Source organism: Orycteropus afer, unplaced genomic scaffold, assembly GCF_000298275.1.
Source record: "Orycteropus afer afer isolate SDZICR_OR568_19922 unplaced genomic scaffold, OryAfe1.0 scaffold00378, whole genome shotgun sequence".
Lineage (NCBI taxonomy): Eukaryota > Metazoa > Chordata > Mammalia > Tubulidentata > Orycteropodidae > Orycteropus > Orycteropus afer.
This window is the reverse complement of record NW_006921965.1, coordinates 1,903,950-1,916,146: the sequence shown is the minus strand read 5'-3', so window position 1 is coordinate 1,916,146 and position 12,197 is coordinate 1,903,950. Positions and strand designations below refer to the sequence as shown.

Sequence of the window (12,197 nt, the reverse complement as noted above, 5' to 3'; positions counted from 1 at the left end):
TTGGAATCAAGAATGGCCAGACTTTGTCTTGCCTACAATGGTCATGTTAAAAAGAGACAATTCCCTGGAAAAGGATATCATGCTAGGTAAAGTGGAAGGTCAGTGAAAGAGGGGAAGGTCTTCAACAAGATGGATTGACACAGTGGCTACAATGATGGGCTCAGGTATAGCAGGAGACATGGAGCTGCCACAGGACCGGGCAGTGTTTCATTCTGCTGTACATAGGTTGGCTATGAGTCAGAGATAACTTGATGGCACCTAACAACAGCAGCATAAAAATAGCTTATGTACTAATACACAGTAATTTTTTTTTTTTTTATTTACTTACTCATGCACTTAATCATGGGAGCTCTGGTGGCATAGTGCCTAAGGAATTTGACTGCAAACCAGAAGGCTGGCAGTTCAAACCCACCAGCTACTCCTCAGAAGGAAGACTGGGCAATCTACGTCCATAGAGATACTACTGCCTTGGAAACCCAAGGAGGGGTCGCTATGAGTCGGATCCAACTAGTCCACAGTGAGCTTTTTGGTTACTCATGTATTAGATATTTATAGACTATTCCATACTAGACATTAAGGAGCCCTGGCGATGTAGTGCCTAAGGCATGTGACTGCTAACCAGAAGGCTAGTGGTTCAAATCCACGAACCACTCCTCGGAAGGAAGACTGGGCAATCTACTTCTGTAGAGATACCGCCTTGGAAACTCAAGAAGGGGTCACTATGAGTCAGAAACGACTTGATGGCAGTGAGTTTGGTTTTTTGTTTTTGATATACTAGACATTGTATTTAGCCCCAAAACACACCCACTGCCATTGAGTTGATTTTGACTCATAGTTACCCTTTAGGACAGAATAGAACTATGCCATAGAGTTTCTAAGCCTATACATCTTTCCGAAAGTGTGCTGTCTCATGTTTCTCTCTCGGACCTGCTGGTGAGTTCGAAACACCAACCTTTAGATTAGCAGTCAAATGCTTTAAACACTGCACTACCAGCTCCTAGATGGTGTATTAGGGACTTGTGATATACCTTGATATAGTAGTCTAATTCCTGCTCCCATGGAGTCTTTGGGGAGGAGTGTGCAGGGAAACAATGAACAGAAAGAATATGCAACAGATGGAATAAGCACTTTGAAGAAAAGTAGAGCAGAATAAGGAGATGGTGATAGAGGGAGTTCAATTTTAGATATTTAAGAAAACTGAAAATATTAATGGTTGAAATGCATAGAGGAATCAAAAGAAACTGCTTCAGCAACATAAAATTGTCAAGAAAATAGTCAATTAAATATGATTTTTGTTTGTGACTTTCCATGTAGCAGTATTTCCTATATAAATTTAAACTGAACCTTTAAAGTTTTCAGCTTTATCTTTTGATAATTAATTTTTGTTGGAGATATTTGTTGATTTGAAGTGCTTTATTGATTCTGCCTTATTTTCATAGGTTGTATCACCACTTAATTCTCTCCATTAAGATATTAATAAATTCCATGGAAAAATTATAGTTCACAGACAAACATTATTGCTTAACAGTGATTTTTATAAAACTGAAAAGTTCCTATTGCCTTCAGTTTGTAAAGGTAAATTATGAGTAGATAAGCTATTTTCTGATCTCTGTATTATCAGCATTTATAATTATAAATGTTTTCAAATGTATGATCTCCGGTAGCGTAGTGCCTAAGGCACTTGACTGCTAACCAGAAGACTGGTGGTTCAAACCCACCAGCCACTCCTCGGAAGAAAGGTTGGGCAATCTACTTCTGTAGTGATACTGCCTTGGAAACCCAAGAAGGGGTCACTATGAGTCAGGTCTGACTCGATGGCATATAACAACAACACCATGACCTTTTTTCAGTAATCACTGATACATTTTTCTGCATATAAAATAACTTCAGAAAAAATTAAGATTTACATACAATACATAAATAGAAAGTGGTAAGTATATTTTTGTAAAGCAGTAAATGAATAAGAATTTCAACGCCTGAAAGTTGAGTTATTAGACAAGATAATTAATGTGAAAGAAAAACATATTTCAGACAAATGAAAAGTTATTTTCGAGTGTGTTTGTATCTTTCTATCTCGCCCTCTTAGAAAATGTTTAAGTTAATGGCTGTGGATGGACTTAGAAAACTTTATTTTACTAAACAGTTAATTTTCTAGGCATGAGTTAGAATCCACTTAAGGGCAACTAGTTTGGCTTTTTTTGAGTCACAGTAATGTATTTGTGTAAAATATTCTTTGCCTTAACAACATTAAGGAACACATTCCAAATGAGACTGTATTGAAATCATTCACAGCTAGTATTAGGAATTTCTTAATTTGTAATAGTTTAAAAGTTAGTATATTTTTTGTACTTTTTTCCTGAAAGATAACTGTGATGGCACATTTCTTAAACACTCAACGGCTAACCAGAAGGCTGGTGGGGCAAACCCATTAGGCACTCCTCAGGAAAAAGATGTGGTAGTTTGTTCTGTAAAACAGCCTTGGAAACCCTATGGGATAGTTCTGCTCTGTCTTGCTGGATCGGATCACTATGAGTTGGAATCAACCTGACAGCAGTGGGTTTTGGGTTGGGGTTCCTGAAGGTATAATTTATGTGGAATTTTAAAAGATTTACTTTAAAAAGAAGATACATATTTTTGAGGAAAGGAATGATCCTTTTTATCTTATCTGTAATTCAAATTGAAGCATGGCAGTTTTTGAAAGAGTATATTAACACATTTATAAATAACTAGGAGCTCTGGTAGCATAGTGCCTAAGGCACTTGACTGCTAACCAGAAGGCTGGCGGATCAAACCCACCAGCCACTCCTCAGAAGGAGGGTTGGGCACTACTTCTGTAGTGATACCGCCTTGGAAACCCAAGGAGGGGTCACTGTGAGTCGGGGCGGCTTGACAGCACATAACAACAACAATATTAAGTAACTATTTAGTAAATTACCCAATGAACATTTCTTGTGTTAATGCTGCATTTTTTTTTTTTCCCTTTCAGTTTACAGATATGATCCAGACCTGTATGTGAATTTCTTTGGTTCGTCAGAGTGAACATTCAATAATGAGTGGTGCAGCTTTGGGACTCGAGATCGTTTTTGTCTTTTTTCTGGCATTGTTCCTACTTCATCGATACGGAGATTTTAAGAAACAGCATAGACTTGTAATTGTTGGAACACTACTTGCTTGGTATCTTTGCTTTCTTATCATCTTCATATTGCCTCTGGATGTTAGTACGGTAAGATGTGAAAGTGATTTTCACAGTTTAAAAGGTAATTGTAATCACACTGCGTGTTTGAGGTATGTTCGTTTTTAAGGCAGCTAAATTATAAACGTTACTCCAATGTTTTGAATTCAAATGTTATTTTACGAATTTGACCATTAGAAAGGATAGCCAGGAAGGTAAGTTTGGGTAGATAAGTTGATAAACTACAATATTTCTTAAGTGCTTTGATTCTCATTTTTAAACCATGCATTCATTGCTTTAGACAATATACAACCGGTGCAAGCATGCTGCTGCAAACTCAAGCCCTCCTGAGAATAATAACATTACAGGATCATATGCAACTGCTACCCCAGTTCCAAGGTATTTCTTTCTTTACTTTTTGGTATAAATATTTTGGGGAAAAATTGTTTAAAATCGCCTCCTTTCATCATCCAGATTTTATATTTTTAGAAGCCCCTCAGCCTCCATCCTTTGCTTATAGACTTTTTTTTGTAAGTGTGTGGAAAAATATGCATATAACAAAACATTTGCCATTTCAGCCTTTTTTATGTGTACAACCATCACCACTACCCTTTTCCAAATTTTTCTGTTATCCTTAACAGAAATTCAAAATCTTTTAAGCAATAACTCCTCATTCCCCCATCTACCCTTCACACCAACTAATAAACGTTTGCCTGTATGCGTTTACCTATTCTAGGTATTTCTTATAAGTGGGATCATACTGTATTTGCCCCTTTGTGTCTGACTTATTTCACCTAGCATGATGTTTTCAAGGTTCATCCATGTCAGACCATATATCAGAACTTCATTACTTTTTAAGGCTCCATAATATTCTGTTATACAGGTATACCTTATTTATTCATTTGTCTGTTTAAGGACATTTGGGTTGTTTCCACCTTTTGGCTGTTGTGAATAATGCAGCAGTAAATATTGATGTACAAATATCTCAGTCTCTGCTTTCAGTTCTTTTGAGTATATATTTAGTAGAATTGCTGGGTCATATGGTAATTCTAAGGAGCTCTGTTGGCAGAGTGGTTAAGGCTTTCAGCTGCTAACTAAATTGGTTGGTGGTTTGAGCTTACCAGCTGCTCTGCAGGAGAAAGATGAGACAATCTACTTCCATAAAGATTTACAGCCTTGGAAACCCTTTGGGGCAGTTCTGCCCTGTGCCGTAGGGTCACTATGAGTCAGAATTGACTCAGTGGCAGTGGTTTGGTTTTTTTTTTTTTTTTTGGTTTATGATAATTCTGTGTTTAATTTTTTGAGGAACCACCAAACTGTATTCCGCAACAGCTGCATCTTTATACAATTCACTAGCAAAGGGTGAGGGTTCCAGTTTTTCCATATCTCCTCCAACATTTCTTATTTTTTCTTTTTCTGATAATAGCTATCCTTGTGGGATGTAGTCATATCTCATTGTGATTTTGTTCACTTTTCTGTAATGACTAATGACATAGAGCATCTTTTCATGTGCTTGTTGGCCATATGTATATCTTTGGAGAAATATCTATTTGAGTCCTTTGCCCATTTTTTAATTGGGCTGCTTGTCTTTTTGTTGTTAAGTTGTAGAAATTCTTTAGATATTCTACATGTTAGACCCTTACTAGCTTAGTGGTTCCCAAATACTTTCTCCTGTTATGTTGCACATACTTTTGTTGCACATACTTTTGGTGTCATATCTAAGAATCCACTGTTGAAAACTAGGTACCAAAGCATTAATGCTCTGTTTTGTTCTAAGAGTTTTAAGATTCGTTTCTTACATTTGGGTCACTGACCCATCTTGAGTTAATTTTTACAAAGGTTTGTCATAGTGCTTAAGGCATTTGACTGCTAACCAGAAGGCTGGCAGTTCAAACCCAGCAGCCACTCCTCAGAAGGAAGACTGGACACTTGGGTTGTTTCCCAAGTGTGTGTAATCCTTTTTATATGCTGTTGGTACTTCTGAGAGATACCAACTGAGAAACCCAAGGAGGGGTCGCTGTGAGTCCTCTTGACGTCCAACTTGATGGCAGTGAGGTTTTTTTTTTAAAGGTTTGAGTTATGGGTCCAGCGTCATTCTTGCTCATGAATCAGTTCTTCCAGCACCGTTTATTGAAAAGACTATCCTTTGCCCCATTAAGTGGACTTGGCATCTTTGTTGACAATTGGTTGACCATATGTGTATGGATTTATTTCTAGACTCTCAGTTCTATTCCATTGATCGGTATATCTGTCATTATACTAATACCAGGCTGTTTTTATTACTATAGCTTTATAATAGTACCTTTTAAAATCAGGAAGTATGAGCCCTACTTTGTTCTTTTTCAAGATTGCTTTGGCTATTTAGAGTCCATTGTAGTTCCATATAAATTTGAAGATTAGCTTTTCTACTCTACAAAGAAGGCTGTTAGAATTTTTATAGGGATTGTGCTGAGCCTATAGATTCCTTTGGGTAGTAGTATATTCCAGTCCATGAACACAAAATGTCCTTCCACTTATTTAGGTCTTTAATTTCCCTCAGTAATGTTTTAAGTTTTCAGTGTACAAGTCTATTACTTCCCTAGCTGTATTTATTCCTGTATATTTTACTCTTTTATCAAGATGCTATTCAGAATACTTATTGCTGGTGTATAGCAACCCAACTGATTTTTGTGTGCTGACCTTGTACTCTGTCACTTTGCTGAATTCATTTATTAGCCTTAGTAAGTTTCTTGTGGATTCTTTGGGGTTTTCTATATATAGGATCATGTCATCTGCAAAAAGGGATAGTTATACTGTTTTCCCTACTTGGATACCTTTCATTTCTTCCTCTTGAATCATTGCTCAGGCTAGGACTTCCAGTACAATATTAAGTAGCAGTTCCTGATCTTAAGGGGACATTCTTAGTCTTTCTTCATTGAGTATGTTACCTGTGAGTTTTTCATAAACGCCATTTATCACATTGAGGAATTTCCCTCCTGTTCCTAGTTTAAGTGTTTTTTATCGTGAAAGGTGTTGGAGTTTCGTCAAACGCCTTTTCTGTGTTGATTAAGATGACCATGTTATTCTTGTCCTTTTCTCTTAATGTGGTTTATTACACTGATTTCCTAATGTTGAACCACCTTTTGATTTGGGATAAATCCCACTGATAATGGTGTATAATCCTTTTTATATGCTGTATAAAAACCATCAGTTTGTTAGTATTTTGTTAAGGATTTTTACATCTCTGTTTGTCAGGGATATTAGTTTCTTGTGTTGTTTTCTAGTGTCTGTCTTTGGTATCAGGTTAATGTTGGCCTCACAGAATGAGTTAGGAAGTGTTTATTTCCTTTCTGTTTTTTTGGGAAGTTTATATACTTGTGAACTTTTAATTATATTTTAATCCTAAAATAAATTTTATTTTCCCTTATTTATTTTAGGATTAAAACAAAACATTTAAAATAAATTTCAGGTGTTTTGTGGTTCATGAAGCCTTTTGGTAGATGCAAGAGAAACTAGGAAAACTGCTGATTTTAGTCCTCGTTCTTCCTCTTACCAAATATGTGATTTCAGGAAGCTATTTTTTTTCTCTCTGCTTCGGTCTCCTGATCTAAAAAATGGGGCATGCATTTGCTGTTTTGCCTCATTTATAAGGTGTTATAAAGGGTGAGGAGGGTATTTTGTATGTAGGGTGTTGCTTTGAAATCAGTATGATTTTAGATAGAGAATGAATTTGTTGTTGTTGTTGTTATGTGCTGTCGAGTCGGACCTGACTCATAGTGACCCTTCCTTGGGTTTCTGAGGCAGTATCACTATGAAAGTAGATTGCCCAATCTTCCTTCTAAGGAGTGGCTGGTGGGTTTGAACCGCCAGCCTTCCGGCTAGCAGTCAAGTGCTTTAGCCACTGTGCTTTCAAATTGTCAAGAGAGTAAATTCAATCCATATCAAACATCCAAGTGGAAAAAAAAAATGTGTATTTGACTATAGCTTTTATTGATGCTTTAGGTTATTTGTATTTGCATGCTTCCTTATGCAGCTTCTATTTAAAAAAAAAAAAAAAACTCTACTATACTTAAGTGAATTTTAAAATATAAATTTTAATTCTTTTCAAAACGATCAAAAATTAGATCTAGATTACTAAAAAATATGGATTGTTGGAACTCCTTGGACATTAAAGTTATCTTTGTAGTCTAAGAAGAGTAACCAACCATCGTATGAAAGAAAATACATGGTCAGAGATTAACTGTATCTTAAAAAAATTCAAACAGAAATATATACAGATGCTGGCATGCGTCTTAATAAGAGCTACACCATAGTGACTCATTTAGTTAACATTCCAGTTTCCAGAAATTAATCACCTGAATTTTCCTCTCCTCTTCTTAAAAAAAAAAAGAAAAAAACAACCCAATGAATGGAATGAGTGTATATTTATTGAGAGATTAAGGGGTGTTATTGATTGTTAGTTGCCATTGACTCAGTTCTGACTCATGGTGACCCCATCTGTGCAGAGTAGAACTTCTCCATAGGATGTGACCTTTTGGAAGTAGATTGCCAGGCCTATCTTCTGAGGCACCTCTGGGTAGGTTCGAACCACCACCTTATTTTTCTTCCTACTCTGTCTAGCTTTGTCTATCTGCTGAGCGCCAGGCTTATACTTTATACACTGCCTGCTGAGCATCTCTTAGTTATTCTGCAGGTGACTCAGCTCTAAAAGTGGAGGTAGTGAACATGGCAAGTAGTTGAACGCTTAGCTGTTTGCACCACCCAGAAACTGTTAGTGTATATCTTAAAGGTAAGTATTAGAGGTCTGATTTTATGATGCATTTGTTTTCAGATTTAATATTCTGAACATTGTGTCGTCTTTCTACTCAGTGACTAAAAGTGCACTGAAATTTGAAACATTAAATGACCTTTCTCTCTAAAACAGTTTTATTGCTCTTGTGTGCTTTTCTTTTATAGTTTGACACTCATCTGTGAATTTTAAGTTTTCTAGTAAATATTACAATCTAATTTCAAGCCAATAATTTACATGTAATGCAAAATGAACTTTGCTATGTAGAAACTCATTTAAGGAGTCATCATTTATGGTTAATTGGATTTAAATTGTTATTAAACAGTCAACATCCATGTTTCAAGCCATGGAGTTACATTCCTGATGGAATCATGCCAGTTTTCTGGAGGGTAGTGTATTGGACATCACAATTTTTGACATGGTAAGTGTCAGTGAAAGATAAAATTTCAAAATTATGGCTAAGATAAAAATCTTGAGTTATTTTTCAGTAAAATGTCATATTTTCAAATTTATTCAAGTAGCACTTTTTATTGCTCTTAAATCTATATCCTCTTTTTCCTGCTGCTCTCCCATCTTGGAAAAACAAAAATGAAAGTGATAAACAGCAAACAAAAAAACAAAAAATCGAGAAACAAAAATTTTTTCTTGTCATTGTTTCCCTCCAGTTATTGGCTTTTTTCTCTCCCTTCTTCAATCCAGTCTTTTTTGCAGCCCTATTATTTTATGAAACCCCTTTTGCTAAAGTCATCATTATTCCCTGATAGTCTTTCTACCTACTTAGCCCAATTTTCTAAATTTCTTTCACGGGCTCCATTTCTGTTGTCCGTTTTCTAAATGTTGGTGTTCCGTGTGGTCTCCTCTTTGGTTATCTTGTTACCTGACTATCCCTGCATAGCTTTAATTATATTTGTGGTTTCATTAACCAGTGATGGTTTCTGCATCTTCCATTGTGCACTGTAGTTTTATCTTTCTGCTGAGCTCCAGACTTTATCCACTGCCTACTGAGCATCCCTTACTTATTCTGAAAATGACTAAGCTCTAAAGCTGGAGGTAGTGAACACTGCAAGAGAAAAAGCATACAAGAAAGTAGAGTAATGGCCTGCAAATGCTCGTTAAACCCAGCTGAGCCCTTAACATTGCCAGGCTTTCCTCCTTTGTGTAATTTGCTTATGCTCCCGTTTTCCAAAACAAGTATTTCCAGTAACTCCGAAACTCTGCCATTCCCTTTACAGCATTCCCTCCTACTCCCTAAAAACAATCGCCTTCACTCTTAGCAGGTGACTTTGCTTCCTACCTGACAGTGAAAATATAAGTCATCAGATGGCAACTCTTCTTTCTGCTTCCCACTAACTAACTTAACTATCTACTCATCCTTTCCTTCCATAACAGTAGAATCACTCCTGTTACAGCTAATCCCACTTCCTGAAATATCTATCTATCCCTATAAGCTCTTGTTACCTAGTTACATATTCCAATTTCAATTAAGCATGCATAATTTTCTCATCCTAAAAAAAGAGGAAGAAAAAGCAACAAAAAGTCTGTAAAATCATATACATCTCCAGCTCATTAGACAGACTACTGATCATAACCAAATTTCTTTTTATGGAATATTTTTAAATTGAAGTATAAATTCATAGAGGAAAGTGAACAGATTTGTAAGTGTAGTTTGACTTTTTCAAAGTGAACATATTCATATAACAACCACTCTAATGAAGCTATAGACCGTCACCAATGCCTCTGAAGCCTCCCTGAGGCCCCCTGTTAGTCATTGCCTCCCTGCAAAAGTAACCATTATTCTGACTTCCATAACCATAGATTTCTTTTGCCTGTTTTTGAATTTTATGAAAATGGAATTACACAACATGTACTTTTTCTCATCTGGCTTTTTTGTTCACATTTTGTTTGGGAAATTGATCTGTATAGTGTTGTATGTGGGAACTCTGGTGGCATAGTGCTTAAGGCATTTGACTGCTAACCAGAACACTGGCAGTTCAAACCCACCAGCCACTCCTCAGAAGGAAGATGGGGCAATCTACTTCCATAGTGATACTGCCTCAGAAACCCAAGGAGGGATCGCTATGAGTCGGATCTGACTCAACGGCAGTGAGTGAGTGTTGTATGTAGCTGGATGTTTTTTCTTTTCTGTAAAATATTCCATTTTATGAATATGCCACATTTATCCTACCCAGTCAAACATTTTCCTGAATGGTCTACATTTGGTGTCTTCATTTGTGAGTTGCTTACTTACTCATTTTTTTGATTCTCTAGTGCTGCTGTAACAGAAAATACCACAAATGGGTGGCTTTAACAAGCAGGGATTTATTCTCTTACAGTTTAGGAGGCTAGAAGTCCAAGTTCAGAGTGTCAGCTCTAGGGGCTAGGTGACAGCTTCTTGACCCTGGGTTTTAGCTTTGCCTTTTGTTCCTGACTTCTCTTAACTCAGGCAGCTGCTGGCAGCTGAAGCTGACAAATTCAAGGTCGACAAGTAAAATGGCACAGTCTCAGCAGGCCACTAGTTCAAGTCCAGGTACAGTCCCAGGATCAGCAGGCAGCATGGCAGAGTTCTGAATGAAAACTCAGCTACATGTAGGGTCCAAGCGTGCCAGAAAGCTCAGAGAACTTTCTCAGTGCTGCTGCTTATATAGTGGAAGCAGGCCACATCCCTAAGGCAGCTACTCAGCTGCTCCAGTAGATTCCACCATGGAGTTGATTATCAGTGTCATGATGACAATAACTACATTCAGTGGCACAGCCACTCAAAACCAAAACCAAACCAAACTCACTGCCATTGAGTCGATTCCAACTCATCGCAACCTCCTTTAGGTTTCCAAGGTGGTAAATCTTTACGGAAGAAGATTGCCCAGTCTTCCTTCCGCAGAGAGGCTGGTGGGTTTGAACTGCCAACCTTCTGGTTAGCAGTCATATACCTTAGGCGCTAACCACCATAGCTCATTCACTCAAAACCAGGCCCAGCCAAATTGACACACAACTATCACACTCCTCAACCCATCAACCCTATTTTCTAACTCCACCCCTCTGCTCACACAAATCTTTAATTTACTTGATCCCTTGGTACAGTTGATTGTATTGTTTTCTGTCCACTTTCAAATATTTTTCCTCTTCTACTTTCTACTTCATAAGCTCCTTGGTTTTATTCCTTTCCTCTTTGCTGTTCTTAGTGTCTGTTGCTGGTTCTTCCTTTTCTTCCTATCCTTAAGCTCTTCCTTAAAAAGTTATTATTTCTCAGTTTTTTCCTTTTCACTTTAAATATTAGTCTTAGGAGATCTCAGAGATCTCAGCTATTGATGTGGTTTCAGTACCACTGAAATGGTGATGACCCTACAGTCTATCCATATTTCTAATCCTCTCTGCTCAGTTCTAAACCAGGGTCTCCAACTACTTCCTTCACAGTTCTTCCTGGATGTCTACTAGCCACTTCAAAATGAATTCGTTGACAACTGATCTTCTCCCCTCCTGCCTCTTACCACCACACTCGCATCCCCTCCAACTCACTCCCAATTTTTTCTCCATCAAGCCATTCTCTGGGCTACAGTTTTATCAGTCTTTTTAGAAAACTAAAATTTGATCATATCTCCTTTCTGTTAAAGAGAATGGTTCCACATTGTTCTTTGGATGTGTACAAACTCTTCATGGTAACTTATTCATACTGCCATTTGTTATTGTGACCTCCTTTGTTCTTCCCAGAATTTAATATTATAGACAATTCATTCATCTAGTATAGTTTATCCAGTATTAATAAATTATTCATATTCATATTTATTAGTGAAGAGAACTATGCATTAAAATTGAGATTCATGTACTTAAGATGTATTTGAGATTATACAGACATCAGTTGTTTAATTTTTAATCGTTTAATTTTTAATCATTTTCTTTTCAACTCTGTAGGATTCTGTTACCCTTTATGCAGTCATATGCAAGGTCAGGAGGTTTTTCCATCACTGGGAAGATCAAAACTGCACTGATTGAGAATGCAATCTATTACGGCACCTATTTGCTGATTTTTGGAGCATTTTTAATTTATGTAGCTGTAAACCCCAATTTGCACTTAGAATGGTAAGAAAATTTGTCTTTTTAACATTTGTTTCTGCATATTAGCAATTTTTAAAATTTATTTTCATCTCAATTGCATAGGTAAGTAGACATTTCATCAAGAAACAGAACTTTTTTTTTTTTTTAATTGTGATTTGGGTGAAAATTTACAGAGCAAATTCACTTTCCATACAGCAGTTCACATAC

General features: G+C 36.8%; 1 protein-coding gene across 1 annotated transcript in view; it reads left to right on the top strand.

Annotated features, from left to right (window-relative positions):
- The first annotated feature begins 3,049 nt into the window (after nt 1-3,049).
- The window catches only part of LMBRD2 (LMBR1 domain containing 2), a 99,832-nt gene continuing 90,684 nt past the window's right edge, over nt 3,050-12,197 (top strand). The window contains exons 1-4 of the mRNA XM_007953228.2: nt 3,050-3,223; nt 3,474-3,571; nt 8,266-8,361; nt 11,847-12,014. Coding sequence (XP_007951419.1) covers nt 3,050-3,223; nt 3,474-3,571; nt 8,266-8,361; nt 11,847-12,014 — 536 coding nt within the window. The remainder of the gene's footprint in view (nt 3,224-3,473; nt 3,572-8,265; nt 8,362-11,846; nt 12,015-12,197) is intronic.